General features: G+C 45.3%; 1 protein-coding gene across 4 annotated transcripts in view; it reads right to left on the bottom strand.

Moving 5' to 3' along the window:
* Positions 1–1,670: 1,670 nt before the first annotated feature.
* The window catches only part of ISL2 (ISL LIM homeobox 2), a 152,466-nt gene continuing 128,170 nt past the window's right edge, over positions 1,671–25,966 (bottom strand). For 3 of the 4 annotated variants that reach the window (XM_069624446.1, XM_069624448.1, XM_069624449.1), the window contains one exon: positions 1,671–2,544. In XM_069624446.1, coding sequence (XP_069480547.1) covers positions 2,428–2,544 — 117 coding nt within the window. In that variant the 3' untranslated portion in view covers positions 1,671–2,427. Of the gene's footprint in view, positions 2,545–10,074; positions 10,142–25,966 lie in introns of all 4 variants that reach the window. The other variant, XM_069624447.1, reaches the window with a different exon arrangement.

Here is a 25,966-nt window from a genome sequence, read left to right as displayed (position 1 = left end):
TATTAGTGTGTGGTGACTTTGCCTTGTTTCCACATTCGAGGGTCCCTCAAGGGCCCCTTAAGGTTAGTCAGGGAGAAAGTGGATTTATTTATTTATTTATTGGGGGAAATGAAAATGTTAATTATTAATTGGTTTGTTTAAAATAGTTTGTTCGTTTGTAAGGCCAGGGAGCCAGGTAAGCGGTTATTTGTAAGCTTTGGCCTGTCACATTAAAGCAACCTTTTCCACTTTAAATGAGTCTGGGTTTTGTGCAGTAAGCCAAAAGAGGCGCCCGGGGGAACGCGAAGCGTTTCCGCCTGGGGTTATTTGGGCGCTGCACAGGCCAGCGAGTTGGCCTGTGCATAGTACGCCCCCCGGGGGGTATTTAAGGGTCAGGGAAGGTTCGGGAAGCAGGCGACGGTTGGGACTTGAGATTGTCCTGCCCTCCCACCCCTTTTTTGGGTTCTGTCAAGTATCTGGTTTTATTTATCCTGGGGGGGGCCTTTAATATGTTTCTGCGGGGTTATTCTTTTTTTTCAAAAGTTTTTCCCAGGATTTTATTCTTGGTTTAAGGTTGTACTGTTTCAGTAGTTTTGTATGACAGGTTGGGGCGCTAGTTTGAGAATTTGTGATGTAAAATATCTGTTGCTGATGTGGCAAGTCAGACTGGCTGCAGGTCATAGGTAAGAGGAGTTTGGTGTTGAGGGGAGTTTTATGGGTTTGGGAAGTTGTTGGTTGCTGGGGGCATGGCCCCTTTAGATGTGGGGGGAGGGAAGCACAATGGGGAATGGCGCGGGAAAGGATGGGGGTGGTGCTGTTTGCACAAACGGGCTAGCCCGGAGGAACAGGTATTGAACCTGAAGGGGCATGGCCACGGGGAGAAAAAGGGACGCCTTGAGAAGTGGGAAGGAGACGGTAGGGACCAAGGGTTAGTCAGGGAGGAAGTGGATTTATTTATTTAATTGTTGGGGAAAATTAAAATGTTAATTATTAATTGGTTTCTTTAAAATAGTTTGTTCGTTTGTAACGCCAGGGAGCCAGGTAAGCGGTTATTTGTAAGCTTTGGCCTGTCACATTAAAAAGACCTTTTCCACTTTAAATGAGTCTGGGTTTTTGTACAGTAAGCCAAAAGGAGGGCTCTTTGATGGTGGTGTGTACTTCAACGGCCTCTAACCTGCTAACTCAATCGTGTGCTATATTATACTGCTAATATTCCTGGCTGATTTGTGCTGGTTGTATTATTATTGTGGGGTGTTTTTTCGTGCATTGCATGCATTCCTCGAGTGGGATCTCATCGTCAGAGGATTCTGCTTGACATTGTGCTCATTTCTGAAAGTTTACCTGAATTCTGTGGCATATACCCCCACCCAGTCTCCATCCCTCTAAGGGAAGTGGGGTCCCTTTATGTAAGATCACCTTATTTGTTGCACACCCAGAGAAGGCTGGGCTCACTTGGTTACAGCTGAATTCACCATGAGAATTTAAGGTGTACCTCTGGGGTTCTAAGACTTTCACACAGAACAGTACACTAGCATATGCTTTGGATGGACAGAAACAGCTTTGTCATCTCTATCATTATAAGGTTGTATTTCTTCACACAAAGCTTCTCGAGAGCCAGGACAACCCCCAGTAATTTCTAGTCATGCGTCCACCTTCTGATGCACGCCTTGATATAGCACAGGACACAGAGATAGCATCTTCATATTTTTTTTATTAAGTTCAAATATTAATCCCACAGTGAACTGCTGCTCTGACAATAAATAGCAATAAGTTACTTTTTTGTTTTGTTCTTTAAAGGCTCAAACTTTTGATTTTCTCTTCCGCTCACAAGATAATTTAAGTTAAAAAAAGAGAAAAATCTTTTTCAAGAAACCCCTGGTGTCCTTATATACTCCAGCATCATGCGCATCATGTCACATAAAATGGTGGGGACTCTCAAGATGATCTGATGCAAAGAATGTCAAAAGGTAGATGAAGTGGCTGAAGACAAGGACATGTGAAGGCGGGTGGGACGCACGTGCGTAGGTTTGAGATGAAATAAGTGATGGCCGGCCACTTTTAGGAAGCTCCCTTTACCAGTCTTTACGTTCCCTTTCAAATAAGTCTGAACAATCGCACTGCGTGAAGTGTGGCCTTCTATGGAAAATCCACGCAACATTATGCAGAAAATCCACGCTTGCCTTGAAAATCTCCGGTCCACATAAAGGGCCTTTGGCTCTGTCCTCCAGTCTTATGGAATGCTTCTCCGATCCCCTGTGCATTCCTTTTTGGCAGACAACACATTTTTTTAAAATAAAAAATAATAAAAAACGTAAGAGTTGAGTTTTGTGGAGAGCTGGAATGGCCTGAGGGTGCCTAGTTGGGCCTGCTCATGCGGGGGAAGACATGCTGATGAGTCCAGGATCTGGTGGAGGTGAAAGCCCCCCTCAAGCCTGATCAGGATACCCCTCACGTCTCCACAGGACTTGGCACCATGCTGTTCGGGGTGTCTGGTAACTGGGAGGACAGCGAGGTAACATCACTGCCCGAGGAGTTCCCCATAGAGCCGGATTCAGAGAACGAAACCTAGGGGCAGGAGAGAAAAGAAACCTGGTAAATTGATCTGCAGGTACACATCCCACATCTCAAAAGAACCACACAATGCACCACTCAATAAGACTTCCCCCCGATTCGAACTCTCCACCTCACTAGCAGATACAAGTCATCCATGAGGACAGAACCCCAGTTTGCAGAATGTTCCCCAACCCACATCAGTTCTGTGTGAAAATGCTGGCGTCTGTTAAGGCAGCATTCCCTCTTTTTTTGTTGTTTTTTGTTTACAAGGGTACTGAATCCCTCTTATTCCTCCCCCACCACATAAATATCACACCTTTAACCCTGCGTGTAACTGTGGTAAAAGGGAACTGTGCACAAAGTTTGTACATGACAGCTGCGTGACCTTTCATGCTAAATGCTGACAACCCTCGCCTCACAGTTTACAATGTGTATTTCTCAATTGCGCAACAACTGCATAAGCTATATATACGACTACTCTCGCCTCACAGCTTTACAATGTGTATCCCTCACCTGCACAACAAACCCGATACTCTATATACAGATAACCCTTGTCTTGCAGTTTTGAATGTGCAGCCCTCAATGCTGGTAATGGTCACTGTACATCACTTTCATGACCGGCAAAGAAACATTGTGGATGCAGCTTCATGCAAGTGATTTGCAATGACCATTATTGGCATGGACCGATTGTGGCTGCAGCTTCATGCAAGTGATTACAAAGGCTTCTTTGTTACATTGGTGGAATAGTATTTGTTGTATTTTTTATATGTTGTCCTAGAGAGCCAACCATAAAATGCATGGCTTTTTACTGCATTTTGCTGAAGAATGCACCATTTCAACACATTGGCCCTCATTACGACCCTGGCGTTGGACCATGGTGCTAGTAGCACAATGGTCCATGCCGGTAACTTACCGACTCCGCCATGGCGGAATGGGGAATTACCGCCCCATTCCGAGGTTGGCGGGGCGGTAATTCCCCATGCCGCCATGGCCCTTCCCCATTCCCATTTTTGCCCCATAGGGCTCAATGGGAATGGGGAAGGCGCTAAGTATGGTGCCGCAAATTGCGGCACCGTACTTAGCACAAAGGTCCCTTTGCGGGTTGGTTTTTAACGCCTGCAAAAAGCAGGCGTTAAAGTCTCCAACCCGCAAAGGGACCTCGTAATCAGGCGTTAAGGGTTTAACGGCGCCGCCACCTTTTACGGCGCCGTTAACCCCTTAACGCCTGGGTTGTAATGAGGGCCATTGTTTAGAAAAATTCTCAATGGGAAGCGCTCCAGGGGAGGGACCATCCCACATTATATTGGGGCTGCTAACTGCGCACAGTTGCTTACACCAATTTGGGGATTTATTTAGGCCCCTGCACTGAAACTATTCTCCAGCCATGATTGACCATGAATTATTTAGAATCTTACTGCCCCTCAGGAGTCGCCCGCCGTTTTGGAACCAAACCTGGCTCGTCCACTGCCCATTTGCAAGAACTAAACACTAAGTATGCAGCAGCATGAAGGATGTCTTTCAACAGCACAAGAAAGAACAAAGACTGAATAAGCATACATTACTGGCATTCAGTCAAACAATCAACCAAGGTGTGGATGGCAGAGAGGAAGATGAATTGTGTACTCCTCATCTGTCTTGGCTGTAGCAGTGTTCGGCCTGCAGAGCCCTACCTCATTCAGGTCTGAGAAGTCTGACTTACTGCAAAGTCGCGTCTGGTGCAAATCTGATGAGGATAGCTCCTGGTCTGGCCTAGTGTGGCTTTATCCTTGTAGCAGACGGCAGGATTGTGGCTCACGCAGTGCTACTGAAGATAGCTCCTGGTCTGGCCTAGTGTGGCTTTATCCGTGTAGCAGACGGCAGGATTGTGGCTCGCGCAGTGCTACTGAAGATAGCGCCTGGTCTGGGCCGACTTTACTAGTCTAGCAGCCTGTAAAGTCATGGCCTGTGCAACTCTTAGTGCCCCTCAGGAGCCGGCTGCCTCTGGCACCAAAACCATGCTCCTACTCTGCCTATTTGCGAGCACCACACACTAAGCATGGAGCAGCATGAAGGATGCCTTTTAAAAGCGCTAAGTAAAAACCGAAGACTAAATAACCCTACATTGCTGGCATTCAGTCGAATGAAAACAACCGAGGTGTAGATGACAGAGTGGAAGTCAGAGGGGGAGATTTAAAACATGTTTTTATTTAACATGTTTCTTTTATTTGGGCTCCACCGAAAGGTATCAGAGTGCAGTACATACAAGAAAGGCACATGGGCATAGAAAGAGGGATACAGTATTCAGCAACTAGCTGGTATCTGCAAGATAGAAGCCTTAGGCAGCACAGATACTGCAAGTTGATTGCCAGAGGGGGTGAAGGGATGCTCACGGGGCATCAGCAAATGCAATGTCAGTTCTTTGCAGCTGACAGTGGACGTTTTGGGATATAAAATGAGCCCCATGCAAGCAATTACTCCCCAGTCGCCCCTATGGCTCAATCACTGCCTGCAGGGTCTGGACTGTTGTAAATCTTAGGTGGATATCTCATGGTCTGGTCTGGCTGCAGCAGTCTTGCAGCCTGTGGAGCCCTACCTGATGCAACTCTGAGCAGACAGGCCTGCTGTTAGCAGCACTGCAGAGTCATGGTTGGTGCAGCGCTGCTGAGGATAGCGCCTTTTCTGGCCTGGCCGAAGCAGTCTTGCATCCTGCATAGTCTTACCTGATGTAGCTCTGAGCAGACAGGCCTGCCTCTAGCAGTCCAACACATGGCGCGTCCAATGCTGCTGAGTATAGCTCCCAGTCTGGTATGGCTGTAGCAGTCTTGCAACGTGCAGAGCCCTACCCGATGCAGCTTCAAGCAGGTTGGACTGGCAGTAGCAGTCTAACAAACTGCAGAGTTGTGGTTGATGCAGCGCTGCTGAGGATAGTTCCTTGTATGGCCTGGGCGCAGGAGTCTTGCAACCTGCATATCCCTATCTGATGCAGCTCTGAGCAGACAGGTCTGCCCGTAGCATTCTAGCACACTGCATACTCATGTTTGCTTCAGCGCTGCTAAGGATAGCTCCTTGTCTGGCATGCCAGTAGCAGTCTTACAGGCTGCAGAGTCGTACCTGATGCAGCTCTGCGCAGACTGGCCTGCCAGTAACAACCTAACATGGTGCATAGTCGTGCTTGGAGTAGCGCTGCTTAGCATAGCTCCTGCTTTGGCATGGCCGTTAGAGTCTTGCAGCATGTATTGTTCTACCTCATGCAGCTCTGTGCAGACAGCCTGGCTGGAGCAGTTGAGCACACAGCAGAGTTGTGGTTGATGTAAGGATGCTGAGGATAGCTCCTTGTCTGGCTGGCGTTAGCAGTCTTGCAGCCTGCAGAGCCCTACCTAATGCAGCTCTGAGCAGACAGGCCTGATCGTAGCAGTCTCATACACTGCAGAGTCATGGTTGGTGTAGCGCTACGGAGGATAGCTCTTGCTCTGGCCTGGCCGTAGCAGTCTTGCAGCCTGCAGAGTCCTATCTGGTGCAGCTCTGAGCAGACAGGCCTACCTGTCGGAGTAGAACACACTGCATATTCGTAGTTGTTGCAGCGCTGCTAAGGATAGCTCCTGCTAAGGCCTGGCTGTTTCAGTATTGCAGCCTGTGGAGTCTTACCTGATGCAGCTCTGAGCAGACAGGCCTGCCGTAGCAGTGTAACACACTGCATAATCATGGTTGGTGCAGCGCTGCTGAGGATAGCTCCTCGTCTGGCCTAGTCTTGCAATGGGCGCAGCCCTACCTGATGCAGCTCTTAGCAGACAGGCCTGCCAGTAACAGCCTAACATGCTGCATAGTCGTGCTAGGTGCAGCGCTGCCGAGGGTAGCTCCTGCTCTGGCATGGCTGTAGGAGTTGTGCAGCATGAATTGTCCTACCTCATGCAGCTCTGTGCAGACAGCCTGCCCATAGCAGTCTCACACACTGCAGAGTTGTGGCTGGTGAAAGCCTGCTTCGAATAGCTCCTGGTCTGGCCTAGTCCGGCTTTGCCAGTGTAGCAACTTGCAGAGTCATGGCTGGTGTAACTGTGGGATGGATAGCTCTAGTCTGGTCCAGCCTGACTGAAGGAGCCTAGCTTTTTGGCCTTCTCAGTGCTACCTAATCCAGATCAGAGCAGAAACGCCAGCCTGTAGCAGAGTAACACAACGCGGAGACATGGCCGGTGCAGCTCTCAACTGAACAAACATGGCAATAGCAGTCTTACACACTACCGGCCTGTGTTCTTGCAGCTTTCAGACGGTAAGGCTTCCGAGCAAGCAGAGTCGCTTCTTTACAAAAGTACTTTTTCTTTCAACTCGGCAGTCATCCGGCAGCTATTGAGCGGATGAAGCACATATACATCACAGCTGAGCTCTTAAAATGAGCATTTAATTATGCACACTGCACTCCTTTCTCCGCTCCCCATTATATTAACTAAGCATCACACAGGATTCCTTTTTGATTATGCCCTAAAAAGCCTCATAATTGAGGGAGTGCAGGGATATTAAAGAGAGCGCCATACTCTATGCATACGATCAGAAGCAGTACCAGAACATTCTTGTTAATAGTGTTCACTCCCAATAAAAGGTGTAAAATGTACAAAAATAGTCCAAAAGCAGAACAATTTCCTCGTGGTCCTCAGAATTTATATCCGAGGAGAATCGGGAGGAGCCGCCGAACTAGAAGTAACAGTAATGACTGCACACAGAGGTCATCAATAGGACCTCTCTGGGTGTCTGGCCAGTGGCACATTGCTGACCAACTCTGGGCATTGACTCTATTACATTGAAGGCTTCAGAAACAAAGGGATAGGAATTGGTGCATGCAAAGCATTTTCACGATAAAAAGAAAAAAACTTTGCAAAATAGGTTGTAGTCCAGCATACTGCCAATAGTTAGAGAATACACCCCCTTCGAACAAGAAAAATCAAAGCATTCCAGATATTTTGTGGATTTCGCTCACTGCAGAGGACTTTGAATGTGTACAACTTCAACATTATAAATATGCATTTTGTATGAATGTATTTATCAAGTTAGAATAAGGCATTAGCCAACACAGATAGCCCAAAGCTAATGCATGAAACTGCTAGATCTATCCAACTAGATGCAGCGCTTCGGCTACCTGGGTTGTCTAATCCCTTTATTTTCCCGATGTACCTGGACAAGTGACAACCTTGCCAGCACCAACAAGAACTGTAGATATATATAAATGCAGCATCCGAAGATGTACGATCGAACTTCAGGATTATAAATATGGCAGACCTGTAACTAACACTGAAATGGTATTACAGCTTGAAATCTGAAATGGATATCCTGAAGTACAGCAAAAACATGGGTCAAAAATAAACCCAGCATAACTTTGCTGGTGTTTGCTAAACATGCCCCAATGCTCCAACCACAAGGCTGTCGACTATAGTGCACTGAGGATCCCTAAGGGAGGTGAAACCAGGTACGATAGGTAGTTGTCTGCAGTTGATAGATGTATGTATAAAATAGCACTGCCCTGTAAGACAAAGGCCCTCATTACGAGTCTGCCGGTAGCTCACTGATGCTATTGGCGCGTTACCGGCTGACTCGTCTTCCCGTTACCTGAGCCCGATATCCTGGTGTTACCGTGATATTACGAGTGCCAGCAATGGCAGTAGGTTCCCATTTCATGGAGAACTCCATGGAGAACTCATTTCATAGGATTCCATGGAATAGGTTTGCCCCTATCACCGGCACTTGTAGTAACGGTGCCGGTGATAGGGGCAATTATCTGCTGGTAGGGGCCTGAACTCCCGGCAGGTCAGGCCTGCCGTTAGTTCACTGCCCTTACTGGCAGACTCGGAGTGAGACAGTCTGGAAAAAAAGCCAGTGGTTCTGGCATTTATCCTGGCATTTTTTCCAGACTGGCTCACCCGTAATGAGCCCCAAAGACATTGTTCTGGAGCTAGAGGCTTACATTTGGACACATGTGCATACCCACAATGCTTTGCTCATATGGCTCTAACTTCGAGGTGTACTTCCAGTGATGGCTGCTGGGTAGCACTGTGGCATTTGTGACTTGGCACAAACGGTTTGTTCTACGAAAACATATACACAGATTTTGAGATAAAAGCCCCAAAGACAGAAGGACTATTCCCAATACTTTGAATGCAGAGAACTAAATATTCTAAGGCAGTCCTTTCTTTTGGAGACAACATTGTTTGTAGATAAATGTTTCACTTGGAATTCAGTATTAATGAGCTTTGTGATTGCTGTATACCATATTAATTTGATTGATTCCCCGAAATGTGCAGTTTCTCTCGGTGATATCCTGTAATCATCCTGCACTACTCGGTGTTAATTCATTAACAGACGTGGCACACACAATTGGGAACAATCGGGACCATTTACTATAGAATAATTTTTCTCTTCATGTTATTCCATATCCAACTTCATTCCAGCTGTGCTTCTCTTGAGTAGCGCCCCCTCAATCAGTAATGACACATCTGTGATTCCACACTGTCAATTATAAGGTCCAGCATACATATCACAATACACACATGCGACACATATAAGATGTTCAGTTGTACATAACTTGTTATTTAAGGTGGATACACACACAGGAACATATGTATCTCTTAACTCATAGCCAAGGTCAATTATTTCTTATATGGCTACAGGTGGTAAATGAAATGTTTGACATGCATACAATGCACTGGGCCTCATTATATGTTTGGCAGTATTTCTGTGCTAAATCCGCTGAAAATCCAACCAAACAGAATTACAGATACCCCTACTTGGTCCCGCGGATTTACCAGGGAATAACAAATGGTGAGAGGCGGTGTAGATCCAAATTCTCTGAAGTCCATAGGACTTGATAGGGATTTCGGATGAATTTCTTCTGGCAGTAATTCCGCGGAATTTGCTGTTATTGGCAGTAAGGTTGAGGATTTACCTACAGCATTTTGCGGGAGGAAAATCCTCCACATTTCCACCAAAGGTGGTATGTGTAGTATGTGGCGTGGGTATGAAACAGAGTTACCACTTCATTTCTAAACATTTTTTCCTGCACTGCCGTACTCATAATGAATCCCACTACGATGATAAAGAATATGCTGGCGATTACGACACCTCTCGTATTGGGGCTGGACCCGTAGAGGAAGACTGGCCAATTCCACGTATGAAATCTTCCTCGACAACCTGCTTCATCTGAAGCTGGTAGGGAAGGGGAATAAGCAGCTACAACAGACAAACCTGGCAGATGCCTGACTGTACCCCAACCCTTAACCTTTAAATTGCCTAGACTATCATCAATTAATGGCAGCACAATAGAGGCCATAGCGGACTTCTGCTCTCTGCAATATCATTTGTATGTATATTTGCCCCTACCCCAAAAAAGCAACTAAGGACAACCGACTGTTGTTTTCTTTATGGCAATTAAAGGGACCATTCAGTGCCATGAGGGAAATGACTTAACCCTGTGTCAAAAGATGGCCTGAACACTTTGGTTCTTTTTTATTGTATACATAGCATTTGCTGCCTGTGTGTGTATCCCTTTAACCTCACAAAAAGAGCTAATCAGAAAGCACTGACCAATAGGAAGACAGCTCTAACAACGCCTGATGACATCAGCATGCGCTCTGCTATGATGAAATTTGAACTGAAACGGTTGAAAAAAGAATAAGAATTAAAAGTGAATATTTTTTTTTTAAACCAAAAAAGCACATATGTTGTTTGGAGATGTTAATGTGAGCATGTACCCATTATTGACATGGACCACTGGCAAGCTTCAGTGTGACACCCTAGGTTGAACTTAACTGTCTGGCAATCAGGCGAATCTTAGAGGGCCAGGCTGGAGCATGTTTGTGCGGCACGTTTCATAACAGTGCAATGATAACGATAATGTGTTATTTATATAGATCCAATATCAGTTTGCAGTGCATTGGCTCGCTGGGCCTTCATAGCTGTTGTGACCAGGAAGCCCACATGCAAGTTGACTGGAGGTGGGAACCGTGAGTATAAGCAGTGCATTTTAGGCCTGTCCACCTCATTGTTAAGTATGAGCTCGGTCAAATCGATGCCTGAATGCCAGCACGTAGTGTGAGCGCTGCGCATCCCACTGCAGAGCTTTCCTCCAATCTATCCTGCTAAGCCTTGTGTCCATTGGCTCTGAGAAGTCAGCACGGGCAGCACAGTCTGCTGTGTAACGGGTCCCAACAGGCTGCCTCCGTCCACGGTGCTTAGGTGCCTTGTCCCTACATAGCTGAGCCACTATGAAAGTCTCCCTTTAGCCGTGACCCGAGGCAGCGCTCATGTACCCCTAAACATACTTCCTGTCTGCAACCTTATATCCTTTACGTTCAGCCGTTTGCCGCTAGCAGCAGCGTTAAGAGCGCGCCACATAACAAAGCTACTATTCAAACAGTATGTTGTGAAAATGCCAGCAAATGAGACCATATAATCATGTGTGGCACTAAGCAGGTCCTATACCACAGCCCATACTCAATACGGGCTCTACAACACAACCTGTGCTCTAGGCGGGCACCGGGACGTTACCACCTAGTATAGTCCTCGTAATTCGTAATTATGGCATTTAGCACCCCAGGTTTACGTAGGGGGATGCTATTAGGAATGTATTTCTCTGAAACAAATGGTCGCGGCAAACGCGCAGTATGTTGTTTCAAAGAAATACTTAACATATCCACCATGGAAATCGGAATGAGGCTCCATTCGGAGCCTCTCTTCTATTTCCATGCTGTCACAGTGGACGAGAGAGTAGAGCTGCAACGGCTCCCCAACTCCTTCAGGTAAGTGAGAGGTGGGGAGCAGGGTCGGACTGGGACAAGATATAGGCCCGGACACCCAAAAAAAAGTGCCCCACCCCTGACGACCCTTGATCTCTGATGACATCACCGATTCGACCACCTCAAAGTGCCATCCCAGGAAGCGATGAAACACGACCTTTCACCCCTTGACAAAAAAGGAAGTGGCATCAAATAGCATTGTTCTTAAGTACACTACAAAAATTATAGTTATGATTTCACTAATGTGATATACATTTCATACAAGAATGGATCACCATATGTATCATTAATATCTGTGTCTATAAATCCATACTGTCAAATTACTGTGAATACAAGCAGACGTCCAAGGCCAAATGATAATATGTTATTGTATAGCACTTATGCTTAAACTCTTTTTTATAGAACAAATATGCATATCACCCAGCCTGTTTTGGCATTTATCGACCTAAGAAGGATGAAAGGCTGAGATGGCCTTGCTGAGATTCGAACCTAAAGATCACACACACATCGCAGCAGCGAGCGCTCAACCCACTCAGCTATCATATCGGCTATAGTAAATTGAGCAATTATTCTGTAGTGAATACCATTAAACTGGTAACTGAGATTTAACAGCAGACTAGTTAAGTTCATCTGCAGGTCTGGTGCAAAGTTGGCCGCATGTCAAGCTTGCATGCATCTACTTTCGGGCTTCAGAGGTTGGCAAAATAAGGAAAGCAGCGCACTCACAGGACATCCCATACTCTCAGCACTCGTTACCTCATACATGCAAACAAACATCCTGAAGAGCATGCCAGGGAGATGGGAAAGATAGACACATTACAACAAAGCCTTCATTGTGGCACAATGAAGTCAATGGCCAATTGATGTGCTATGGTCAGACATTTCTACACTGTACAGAAGCTTTTAGGCACAAGGATTTTATCAAGTCATCGAGGACACAGAGATGATGATGATCGTAACAGAGACAACGTCCAAATGCCAGCGGAGTTAGCCAAGGACTTTTGGCATTACTGTCTGCAGAAAGAGATAGCAGTCAAAGCGGAGTATCTTCCGGGGACCAAGAACGCAGTGGCGGACTGGAATTCCCGGTATCTCACAGACTCAAGTGACTGGAGGCTGCACACTTCGATTTTCAAAAAGTTACAGCTCAGGTGGGGTCCGTTAGATACAGATCTGTTTGCATTAAGACTAAACTCCCAGCTTCCCAAGTATTACAGCTGGAGACTGGAACCGGGAGCAGCCGGGACAGATGCTTTCCTCCAAGATTGGAAGGACCACACTCTTTACGCATTTCCCCCCTTCACGATGCTGGCGAGGGCCCTAGCAAAGGTCCGCAGAGACAAAGCAGAACTAGTTTTAGTGACACCAGAATGGAGGTCGCAAGCGTGGTTTCCAGTTCTGATGGAACTTTCCACGGATTTCCCTCAGAGGATTGCATACAGGGTGGATCTTCTAGTGGATCCGAAAGGGTCCCCACATCCCCTGATTCAGGACAACAGCCTCAGCCTGATAGCGTGCAGAGTTTCAGGCGCAGATGGTGCTTGTCAGGCCTTTCAGAGGAAGCTACAGAGCTTATCAAGATATCCTGGGCTCCATCTACAATCCAGAGCTATAATTCCGCTTGGCAAACCTGGGAAAGATGGTGCAGGGGGAGGAGTATTTCTCCCTTTTCAGCTCCTATAGAACACATATTGAATTTTCTCGCAGATTTATCTACGAGCGGGAAAGCGTTCAGGACAATTGGTGTATATAGATAGCAGGGCACGAGTTAGTGGACGGGCATCCAGTTGGAGAACATCCAGCTGTTGTCAGACTACTCAAAAGCGTCAAGATGTCTAAACCGCCAGAGCCTAGATACTCCGTACTGTGGGATGTCAACAGAGTCTTACAACTATTACAAGAGTGGCCAAGGAACGACTTATTGTCAAAAAGACAGCTGTCAGGGAAGCTTGCTACTCTCCTATGTCTAGTCTCATGTAGAAGAGTTTCAGATGTAAAGGCGCTGGAGATAGACAGAAAGATTTTCTTTCCTGAAGGCGTAGCGTTTAACATTGCGCAGCGAACCAAGACGAATTCCAAAATCATTTCTTATCCCTATTTTCCTGAAAATAGTAAGCTTTACGTGGCCAAATGCATAAAATCTTACGAAGCAGCGACAGCAGCAGAGAGACCGCAAAGCGTAAAGCAACTGCTCATAGCGCATAGAAAACGTTTTAAAGTGGTGGCTCCAGCAACCATAGCTAGATGGGTGAAGGAAGTTATGGAGCAAGCAGGCATAGTCATTTCTGTTTTTGGAGCACACACAACGAGAGGATCCATGGCTTCAAGAGCTTTTGCAGCTGGATTTCCGCTGCAGGATATTCTTAAAGCTGCAGATTGGTCTAGTGACTCAGTTTTCAGAACTTTCTATTTCAGGCCTGTGGAAAATATGACCATGGCGGTAGTTCAGAGCTTTGAACAAGCATAATGCTCGCCTCCGATCTTGTCATAGAATGAAGATTGCCAAAGCGCTTAGCGCAGGAAGTCTTAATTTTATGAAAGACACGGAGGCGTGCATTATCCCTCACTGAGGGAATTACATTTTGAGATGTAATCGAAAGATGAACAGATCTAACATATTTTTCTTACAGATGCGGATATGATCAGATAAACGAATTCCCCTCCCTAATGTATCATATCTCTTTTATTTAAGGGGAAGAGCAGAGAAACTCTCGAGACTAATAGGAAAGTGAGTCAGGGCTGCATGACTGAAAAGAAAAGGACAGGCAGCGGCGTAATCTACAGACTAGGATTTTAATCAGGATAAGAGAACTCGCAGTCATCAAAAAAGAAGAGGAAGGCACCCGCTGCTCAGAGGAGTTTATACTAGTAGGAGGACTCCCATTGGAGGGCGAGTTGGAGGCAGAGACTAAAAATTAGCCGTATGCATCATGGTAGTCATAGTATTTCACCAGTTTCAGACTGTTTGAATGCAGATGTTCAAAAATGTTCATTTAAAAAAAAAAAATAAAAAAAAAAAAAATGAACGTTATTTGAAAAAAAGAAAATGTTTACGTTTCAATTGCTGTGTTTGGCAGTATTAAAGAAGAAAGCATAATGCTCGCCTCCGTGTCTTTAATAGAATCAAGACTTCCTGCTCTAAGTGCTTTGGCAATCTTCATTGTTGTGCCTTCCCCACAGCCCATTATGTCTTCCATCCGCCCCTGCTTTACATCTGACTGCCATTTACTTTCACAAACCTGCCATTCGCACTCCCACAATGGATCTTGCATACAGGCCTGTATCTACTTCTTGGACTTACTTTTGCCTAATGCTGCCTCTGCATCTTTCTCAAATGTATCTACCAATTGTTATCTGCACTGTACTGTTTTTACAGCTTTCGCTTCCTGCCGGTAATTCCGAATTGGAAATCTGAAGTCAGCCCTGGCTGCATTGCATTTCACCGACTGTAGCCACTGAGCTGACTGTTTCACCGTCTGCTTTTTCTCTACCACACTGTTACTCAAGTATGCTTACCTATTACATGTACCACCTAATAGAACCGCTTGCTTGTTGCATCCTGACGGACCCCTGTTCCATGTGGTGTGGCAGTTCCTATGTTGCTTCTTACATACTTGTTCCCCTTTTTTCACTATATCCACCTTCACCATGAGGTGAGGCTGTCCCTTAGTGTGCACCCTCTCCAACTGTCTCCTCACTCCAGCCTGTGCTTACTTGACCCTGTTCATTTTATACTGACTTTACCTCTCTGCTCCCACCCAACTTCTTCCTTCCTCCATTTTCCGACCCTCTTCACTTATGTTACAGCACTCGCACGATTCGAATGTCTCTTTGCCTGGTAGGAAGCCTTTTTGTTTGTTCTTCTCTCTGTACCTCCCTACCTGCTACCCCTCAACTCCTACTTTTATGTTACAGTATTTGCACGATCGGAATGTCTCAAGACCTAGTAGGAACGTTTTTTATTTTGTTTTCTTCCTTCCCTGTTCCCTCCGCCTCCCCCTTGTTTGTCTTGTGGTGCCTTGAAATTCCATGTGATGTATATGCGCTTTATACATTCCCAGTAAATAAGTACAAAATAAATAATCTTAATCTTAAAGTGAGTTAGGGGAGAAAGTGATGTAAGGGAAATGGGGAATAACTATCCTTTATACTGCACCACAGCAGATTTATTTTTCTCCACTACTCACCATAATCTTAATGTGAGTTTGGGGTGAAAGGAGTGCAAGGGGAATGGGAAATAGTATTTCTTTGTCTCCACCACAGCAGATTTCTTTTTCCACACTACTCGCATAATCTTGACATGAGTTTGGTTTCATCAAATAGGAGCATATAGGGGTAGGGCAGACCACTGGAAGGGTTGTGGGACGCAGTAGCCCCCACACCATGCATAAAACAATGGTTTAAAAACATATACATTAAAAGCAGGTAGTACAATATTTTTTTGCCTTTCTTTGTTAGTCTTTGTTTTTATGGTCTATGTTTTCACATACGACCAACAGAATATAAGCGACAGGATTCAGACGGTTCTGAGGGAGAGTTGTCGTTGGGGACATCTGCCATTTGGACAGCCGCTTTTGCTGCTGATGGCTGTCTTGGAAGTGAGAGGTACCCATGGCTACATACTTTAGCATAACATTCTTTGCTCCGGTTGGCAAACTTTGTGTAAGGGGCAGAGGGGATGGTGATGGGAGTTGTGACCTGCACCAACATCCATGCCAATGTAATCCGTTAGGGTGTATAAGGTGTCTTTAAAGACTATGGGCCTCATTCCAACCATGCCAATATCCTGGTGGTAAACCCGCCAGGATACTGGCATTGCCACCGGATTCTGAGTGCCGGAATGATGGTGTAAATCCCCATTAGGGAGCTGCCCATGTGCCCCAGCGGCAACCCCGTAGTCGGGCGGTCCGTTAAAGTGCCGGTATCCACGAATACCAGCACTTTTTACAGGACTGCCCGACTTGGAATGAGGCCCTATGATTGTTGGGTGCTGTGTGTGGTGGTCTGGATTCCTTACCAGAAAAGGTTTAGCACTTGTTGTTTACCCAGGAGATGCGTAATACTGATGTGGAGAATATTAATAAACCCATAGTTTGGGACTGTTGTGATATTGTGCATAGAATAGGAGTAAAGACGTTCTCTGGTTTCTGGGGTGAAAGGTTAGGGTAGCGAGGTGGAGAGGTTGCATGTTCTGTCATGCCCACATGCAATTCCTTTTTCCCAATCATGTATCTCCTTCTGTACGGTTACCCCTGTTATGTGTGAAACAAAGAGGCAGAGCCTCCTGCTTCCTTATAGTTCAGATTACATTCCTAATTATTAGTTAATCGGTATCCTGTCTCTGATGAGATTGGAGTCAAAACCCAGCATGGCGGCCGAGAGTGTGGGGAGGGTGTGGAGGATGAGGAGGGGTTTGTGCATAGCCCTGAGAGTAAACTTCTGCCACAGCAGAGGTCTGTGGGGGCAGAGCTCAAAGCCCCGATCTCGTTGCTTTATATAGGGCAGGGTTCTGCAAGCTTTGGCTCTTTGGATGTTTTGGACTACGACTCCCATGATTCTTCACCATTGACTATGCTGGCTAGGACTAATGGTAGTTGCAGTCGAAACATCTGGAGAGACAAAGGCTGCTGATATAGGGAATAATGCAGCCCACTATTCTCCACTTGCTCACATATCTTGGCACAGGGGCCCCATTCTGGGGCACCGAGGGGTTTGTGCAAGGCAGAGCCAAGCACTCAGTGCTTCTGCCATGGAAATCTATTGACTCTCTCACATTCACACCTGTTCTCCTCACAGAAGATCCCTGACAAAGGGCACCCCTGTGCACTGAATGAGGCACTGCTGAGCACAGCAACAGAGGACGGAGCACTTATGAGAATGTATTCTTTTTCAGCCTGATTCCATTGATATATGTGTCAGGAAATCAACCATACCCCAGCGTCCATGTCGCACTAGTGTTTCTCGGTTGCCATCCTTACCCACAAGTAGTTCTCCCCATGGTCAACTGAGACGTTCCAACAAGAATCATCCAGGCTCCCGAGCCCGCTTTGTAAAATACACTAAGCCTGGCGGTTACAACACGTCTTTTCGTGCTTGTTGGGGGGTTACCTTGGAAATGCTGGTACCCTGTGCATATGTTACGATGCACACCACGATGGAGGAGCCGTGGACTGCGTTATCATGTGACTTCGTCCACTTAAGCGCCGCCCTAGTGCGGCTTTGCTGCTTCTGATTATTTCCAGCAGCTTGCCTTGTAATTCTTGCCTTGTTACTACGTCTTTTTGCCAATTGACCCACTGCCTGCTTACCGGACCTTGTCTTGCCTTAACCCTGGTCTTGATTCACAATCTTCTGGTTTTCGACTCAGAATTGCTTCCCAGACTTCTTGCCTCAACGTCCTGTACCATGCCGCCCACCAGACTCAGACTTGTTATCAGGATTGCCCACATATACCTGTGTGCCTGGTATGCCCGCTCGTTGCCGACCTTGGTTTCCACTTGGATTCTCTCTGCCATCCCACTATTTACATCCCCAGATTCCCACAACTCACGGAACAATGCATGGACTAAAGACTTCCTCCTAGTGCACTTCCACGGACAACTTAGGCGCCCTTGTGCCAGCAAGCTAGTTGTTCTTCCTGAATAAACAGACAGGCACAGATGATCTTCTGGTTCCCTCCATCATTCTACCTACGGACGACACTTGGACCTCTACAGCCCTTCTTTGTTCTTTTCGATTTCTCTCAGTTTACCACATTTAACCTGCTCTATCTATTGCAGGAGTAATCCCACCATCGACTTGACACAAGGGACGCCCCCATTGTTGTCCTTCATCACAATACACATGTCAGCTCTCAGTGTATTCCCATTGTATGTCGCTTAAGATTTACTTGACCCAGTCTTTGACTTTGTGTCTTTGTTTTACAGCCGGTGGTGTTCCGTGTGCGTCCTCTACCACTTCTGATTAATAGATCCCTGCAAGCCATAAAATAAGTGGTGTCGCAAAGAAATTTGCTACGCAATTCTGTAGGTTTGCTAATCAAATGGACCTGTCTATAGCAAAGCAACTATTTAAGTTTCCCTGTTCAATGAAAGCACAACTCGCCCTGCATTCCTCTCTTGGCCTCAGTGCTCCATTAACCTTCCTTTCTCTGTTCACTTTGAGTGCTAATGGATAGAATGTGCAGCAGTAATCATCTCAAATCTCATCCACTCTTATGTGTCAAAAGCCTGTGTGGGAGTGCTAGACAAGGATTTTCTTTTTCTTTTTCAAATAATTGCAAATCACAAGTAATCGGGATGATACTTTGAGTGATACCTTTCTTAAGCTCCATTCCTAAAATGTAATTTGTTGCATAATTACAGTATTGATATCTTAAAACACTGCACCATCTTCATGATTTACAGTAAAGTTTAGGTTAGTGTATCTAAATCTCAGTGTCAACTATATATATATATATTTTTTTTTTATTTGTGTATAACTGTTGTTGACAGTTTTTACAAAAGAAAAAGAAACGTATTATCCCAGATGCTCATCAGAACGGGCTAAGTCTTTTAGGGGCTCTCTGAACCTTCACAGATGGCGTCCAACTTCAGACAGAGTAGAAAGTTTACCACTGCAATTACCGCTCTTCGCCTTAGCCTGTTCATTAGGTATGCCCACCAGTAGTTCTCATCCATCTTTGCAAAGTTTGAGTAGAGGTGATCCAGGTGGGTTTCCCTATTGCTGGTTGTTCCTGTGCAATGGATAATCAGGTGTCTCTGGCTTTCCTTTATGTCTGAGTTCCGACAAAATCTACAACCATCTGATTTAGATTTTCCTTGGATTTGCAGTACCTCATTGGTCTTTAGGGTGTTCAATCTTGCTCTTGGGAAGGTAGCGCGAAAGATCTTGTTCGGAAATTGGAGTACATAGCTCCAGTTCGTTCAGTTTTTGGGCGAACGCCGGTAAATGAGCCACTGATTTATAGTTTGCTGCTATTTGTTGAGTGTCGCACCAGTCTAAGTCTTTCAGTTTCTTTGCCGTTCTTTTCGGGTTTGTCAGGAGCTCCTCTTCTGAGCTGCCTATTGATTTCAGAAGCATTTGATTTTTTTCTAGCCAGGTTTTGAGAGTTTTGTTTGACCCCTTCTCGATTTCTTCTCGGATCAGTACGTAGATTTTCTCCACAGATGATCTGACTTCTCTGTAAAACATCAAAGTATTGATGGATACTGTTCCTTGTAGAGAAGTGAGAGCAAGTTCCCTTCTTATCAGGGCTATTGGAGTCGAAGCAGGTAAACGGAGCACTATTTCCAAAGTGAGCCCTCCAATTTGGGCCACGTTGAATCAGGGATGCCAAAGAATGCCGCTGTGCCATAGGTAAGTGCTGGGACCACTTTCATTTTATAAACATTTGTCGCCGCCTTTACTGAAAAGCGACCACATTTTTTATCCATGATGATCAGTTGGTTTGACAAAGTTTTGTTTTTATTGGTCAGAAGGTCTAACATGGATTGCTCATTCCGTTTGTTGCTGAACATCGTACTCAGGTATCTGAAGGCATCCACCTCTTCCAGGCGGGTGTTGTTAAAGAACCATGCCTCTGTGGTTTTGCGTTTGGCCGCCTTCGTTAGTCGCATCACTTTGGTTTTTGTTGCGTTACTTTCCAGGTCGTTCGTATGAAGGTATTCGTTCAAGTTGTCTAGCTTTCGTTGTAGCCCTATCTTTGTCTGGTCAATGAGTATAATATCATCCGCGTAGAGTAATCTACTGATTTTTTCGGATCCTAAGGACGGCGGGAAGGCTTTGACCTTCTTTTCGGCTTGTTGGTAATCACCAGTATAGGCATTGTAAAGTACTGGTGCCAGAGGGCATCCTTGCTTGACTCCGCTGGCTGTTCCTATTGCGGCAGAAAGTAGCCCAGTGCCATTCAGTCTGACTCTCATGGATGTTTCTGAGTAAAGTTCTTGTATTGGGTCTAGCAGTTATGGAGGGCAATTCCAGTTGGCAAGTTTTATCCAAAGTTTTTCTCTGTTTACCTTATCAAAGGCTTTGGATAAATCGATGAAGGCCATGCAAAGGGGGGGGGGCCCTTCCTGAACTCTGGCTTTCAGGATGTTGACGGTGAAGATATTTGCCATGGTGTTCAAATTTTTCCGGAAGCCTGTTTGAAAATTATCCAATCCTTCTGAGGACACTACCCAGGTTTTAAAGTTGTCCAGTAAAAAGGATCCGAATAGTTTCCCAATACAGTCGAGAAGTGCTATCGGTTGTTGGGATCGCTTCTGTCTCCAGACTTGTAGATAGGGACTACATTGGCTGTTTTCCAAGACTTCGGAATGGATGTGGTGTTTGTACAGGATTAAAAAATTTCGGTTATAAGGATTGACCAGGCTTTTGAGTTGGATTTTAAGTCCATGTTCGACAAACCGTCAGGACCCGGAGCTCGTGATGATTTAAGGTTCTTGATTTTATCTTCGATGCTAGATGGGTCGGGTTCTATGGCCCACCGGTTTGATCGGTTTGTCCTGGGTTTCAGTTTGTTGCCCACTGGGCCGAAAAGGGTAGCGAAGTGTGTTATCCATGCTTCTTCTGGTACGCTGGATGTTAAAGCGTCCTTGCTTAGTGAGCTGTTGGAATTGACCAGTGACCAAAATGATTTTGTTTGCTTGCCAGCTAGCACTCACAGCATTTGTTCCGAGTCTTCTTGATATAGTTGTAATTTGAAGCCTTTCACCAAGTTCTTATAGGCTTTAGTGACTTTCGAGGCTGTTTCAACGTTGGCACGTGAGGGGGAGTGCCTTGCCTTTCTTACGGCTCTTCTCATCTCCAGCCTTTTATTCCAGAGGGTTACGTTGTTGTGATGGTTAGTCTTTTATTTTTTCCCGTTACCCGTTTTTTTTATATAATATGGTTGAAGTAGTGGGCAGTAGTCCATAAGGTGTCCCGCCTCTCTTGAGTTTACCAATGCTTTTGCTAGGCAGTATTTACGAGTTAATGTCGTAACTGCTGAGGTGTTCATCCTTAAGCGGGTTGAGTTTGCATAAGTCTCCATGTTGGTTGATCTCAGCGCAGTGTCGCTTTCGTGCGCTTTGAGGCGGGGGACTGACCATGTCATTTTCAACAGGTTATGGTCACTGTTAAGTGTTTTGATGACATCAAAACCTGTGACTAGCGGGAGAAGGTTTCGGGATAAATAGATATGGTCTAAAGTGGCGCTCCTTCCGGCAAGTTCCCAAGTCGGGGGGCTCGGCTGCGATGCTTTACCTAAGAAGTGGGCATTATGTAGATCGAAATTGTCCATCAAATTGGCCCATTTCTTTCCTCTATCTTGGGAGTTTTCCGAGGGTGGTGTCATGTTTGATTTTATTTGACAGTTTTCTTGCCCGTTCTTCTTGATCTCGATGTTTAAGTCCCCGCAGATGACTATGCTTTTTACTAGTTCACTTGATAGGGCGGCTTTTAGAAGGTTTTTGATTTTCTGTAAGAAGGTGTCTGTTACACATTCAGCCGGGTTCCAATATAAATTGATCAACAGGTATGTCGTTTTTTTTTGTTTAACATTTTGTAGATTATTGGTTCTTTGTATCAGAGTTGCCAGTATGTGCGGCTCAGCCTTTAATACTTTGCAGAAGTGGAGGTCAGATCCGATTCTTATTGCTGTGAGTAGTCCCGCTCTTGGTCTCCCCGATGTTCCTTTCAAGGCTGGTGAGAAGGTGATCGCATATCCTTCTATCGACGGTTTATGTTGAATCCAGGTTTCTTGGAAACACCAGATGTCTGCAGATCCTAAGTTGACGTCTGAGGAGTTCATCAGGTGGGAAAAACCCTGGGTGTTCCAGGAACCTAGGATTATGTTGGTCACTGGTTCCATGCTCAATGACTGGCCAGAGTGCTCCTTAGTTAGCTGGCTGTTGTTTAATTGCTAGTATCTGTAGTTTGTTGATGCCAGGCCCAGCGGTTGACCTCCTCCTTTGGACTTTGTTGCTTCTTGTCCCAATTTGGCTTCTCCTTTCCTTTTAATGGGATATCTTGCTCAATGGTGATGTTCCAATTTTTTTGAGGGCCCAGAGGTACTCTTTCCAGTTCTAAAGAGCTTGGCCGGTGGGCCTCTGTCTGCTTTCGTGTGATTGATCTTGGAGAGTGTTTGTCGTTCACTGCCGACACCCGGTCATTCCGCTGTATAGGTTCGCTCCTGACATAGGCTTTTGTCTTCTTTTCCCGGGAACGTCTCTCCGGGCAGTTTGCTCAGTCTTCTTTGTGGTCAGTACGCTCTTCGGAGCTTATGTAGTCTGTAAGGTCATAACCCAACGCTCTCAATTTGTTTTTTTCTTTAGTTAAAGCAGATTTGATGGTTTCGGATTGAATATGTAAGTAGACGCTGTCCACTCGCTTTTTATCCCTAAATTCCACAATTGTGAGGTCTTCTGTGGATAAAGTTTTCAGGGCTGGGACTAGGTGTAATATTTTTAAGATCGTTTTCCTGTTTAGGATAAATGAGGAGTCTTCCTTCCAGATGCTTTTCAAAGTGAAGGAACGTGTCTTAGTGGACCCAGCCATCTGACTTATGAGATCTCTTCTTTCTTGTCGGTCCTTACTTTTTCTCCACCGTTCTGGTTGATGCCTCTGATTTCTGCGTCTTCTAGGTCTTGATGTTCGATGGTGGTTTAATGGAGACGGAGATCTCACTGTGTGATCAGATTTGTGAGGTCTTTTGAAGCTTCTAGTTTTTGAGAGTGCACGCTCCTCTCTGTGTGAGCTTTTGTGCACTCTAGAACGCCAACGTGGGATAGGCACTGTTGGTCGTTCGTGTGATGCATTGTGGGAGTCGTGTCTCGATGGTTGAGTCCTCTTAGCAACGGTTGGGGGTGGACTGGACTTGTCTCGTTCTAGGGGCTTTTCCGTTTTTTTAGCTGGTGGGTACTGAGAAAGTACTCTGTATTTGTTTTTCCCCAGGAGTTTTAGGTTTTTTTTTTTCAGTGTCAGGAAGATTGGACTTGTTGGCTCTTGAACAGACGGGTTATTTTTTTTGGTTTTTCTATTTTCATTTTTTTTTGTGGTCCTGGAGTTTGGCCTGAACCACCGGGGATTGACTGTTTACATTTCTCTTCCTTTTTTGGGTAGGCGTCCGGTCATCTTCTTCCCGGTCCTCCCACGTTTCTGTTACGTTTAAAGCTGCGTCCATCAGCTCACTTTCCGTGATTGACCACACAGTGTCTTCTACGGCCCTCTTTTCATCTCTTGGTGTTAGTGAGGGCTTCGATGACAGAGGGATAGTGTGGTTGATGGATTTGGACCCAAAAGGTAAACAGGATTGTTTAAAGGAGGATAACTGGATGTTTTCGTTGATCTTAAGTCTGATTGAGGGTTTGCTCATTTTGCTCTTTGCGGAGCCTCTCAACGTGGGGTCGTCTTTTTGAATGGATTGGTCAGCTGACCAAGATGCACAACCGTTTTTTAGTTGAAGACCGGGCCTTGTTTTATGAGAGCTTTTGTTCGACTTAATTGCCTGGGCTAGCTGCAATTTGGAGTTTGAGGGTTTTGTTTTTTCTTTTAGTTTCGTTACCCGGAGCTTATCTGTGATAGTTTCCTGTGTTATGTTTGTTTGGGAAACAAGTAGTGCTTTGTTCTCTTGGTTAGTGTGGTCTGTCACTGTTGGTTTAGCCGAGTCCCCTGTGAAGTTAAAGGTTTTGAAAACTGGTGCCTCGGTTTGAGTGGATCTCGAGCACTTTGAACGATCAGCAAGGTGATCTGGCTGCAGTGGAGGCTGACCTGACGGTTGATAGTTACAATCCTTTGCTGTAATGTAGCCTTTGATGAAGCAGAGTCTCGTTTGTATGTGCGCCAGCAGAGTTACTTGATCTTTTGTTGTGTCGTTGAGCGCCTCATATAGTTTGGTGAAGGGCGCAAGTGCTATTGTTAGTGATGACATGAGCACTAGGAGGTCAGTTTTCCATTTTGGTGATGAAGGTGGGAGCCCAGTTGTGGGTTTAGTGGTTGAAGATTGGTTTGAGATTGTGTCATTTAATGAATATTGACACGCCTTGATTGTGAGGCAGCCGCTTAGGAGGCTCTCGTGTTGGGACTTCTCAAAGGTTGGAATCTCTTTCCTTACTTCTTGGATGGTAGAGTTTTTAGGTGCTTTGCTCATGAGGTCCTTCTGGTTTGTATGCTTCTCGTGGCTGTCCATATCTTGGGGCGCCAGGGCATCTTCAGGTTTGCTGGTGATCGAATCAGGTGGGCCCTGAAGTTGCTCTGAAGAGGCAGAGCCGTTATTTGGTGTCCGATTCGGATCTGTGATCTTGGAAGATTTTTCAGAGCGTGGTCTTTCCTCTTTTATGTGCCATCTTTTCAGAAAGGCCAGTTTATATTTCATGTTGTTGGGGAAGATGCATCATATTGACGAGTAAACACTTTTGAAAATGTACGTGATCACATAATCAAAACCTAGTTCTGTAACTTGCTGTTTGCATGCATTTGTGCAACTGGTGCCCAACCCCTGAGCGATCCCATACGCTTTCACATTCTATAATGTCATCCTGTTGCTTTATACCAGCTACCCTGAAAGTGAGATGACCACAAACTACAATATTCCACCTAGTTTGCCCAGTTCTCTGCCTGCTACGCCATCCACTCTGCTTAGTCTTTCTTTCCACTTGCATAAATACACAAAGCTAACTAGATGTTTACGCAAAGTAGTGTTCAATAGTTCCATGCAGTCTGCATATATGCAGATCTACTGCACTACCATAGACTGTAGTTAGTCTCTAGTGGTTGCTTTGTTTGAATGCATTATATATTAGCACCTGCTCGAGACAGGTGCCAAACTGTTTTCAGTGGCTTTTTATCATATCTATTTCTGCACATTCGTGCAGCTAACCTTTTTCCTTTTACAGACGCTTATCGAGGGTTCGCAAAGTCTTTTCACACACTTGCATATCCGAGTAGATTTGAAGGGACGAGTACCATCTGCAAGGAATGTTTGAAACCTTTATTTAACATTGACTTTTTTTGCAGTAAATGTCAAATAAAAGTTTCACTGTGCATGACTGGCCTCTGATGGCAGCAGTGTGTAACAATTAAAGCAGGTTTGTTGTGACAGGCACCATTTTACAGAACTTGCATTTAAATGTGTTGTCATCTCTGGCTATGGGTCGAGTGCATTTCTCTTAGGTCGAATAGGTAAACTAAGTTATGATATGGCATTTATAACACGCCTATACACATGTGTTTCAAGGCGCGACGAGGCAAGGGAGGGGGAAACAGGGGAAGACAGACAAACGATCCTACTAGGCCAGGTGTCATTCAGATCGCGCAAGTGCACAAGTTACCCAACCTGCAGGTCTAGCGGAAGACCTAACTCTTCTGACCAATTTCTTATTTCAACGGTATGGAAAACTGCTGTATTGTTGCTCATTTCCTGTTGTGGGAACAAATGACTTCTGGTGACATTGACAATATTAGTACAACATTGCTAATGAAATGGCGGTGTTCGCTAATCAAGACAATTTCAATTAGCAAACTCTGCTAATCAATTGTTAAAAACGAATTTATGCCTTGGATCCCTCTGTTGGTTATTTTAGTAATCACACCAGAGGGGTACATTGGTAGGAAGAATTTGTCTTCTACACAACAAGTTCAACTACTATGTCTGATACCCATTGAGCACTTGGAGTGTGGGTTGGTTCTGACACAATAATAGG

Source organism: Ambystoma mexicanum, chromosome 11, assembly GCF_040938575.1.
Source record: "Ambystoma mexicanum isolate Mex_15411 chromosome 11, UKY_AmexF1_1, whole genome shotgun sequence".
Lineage (NCBI taxonomy): Eukaryota > Metazoa > Chordata > Amphibia > Caudata > Ambystomatidae > Ambystoma > Ambystoma mexicanum.
The sequence above is the reverse complement of the archived record's forward strand: the minus strand, read 5'-3'. Positions and strand labels throughout refer to the sequence as shown.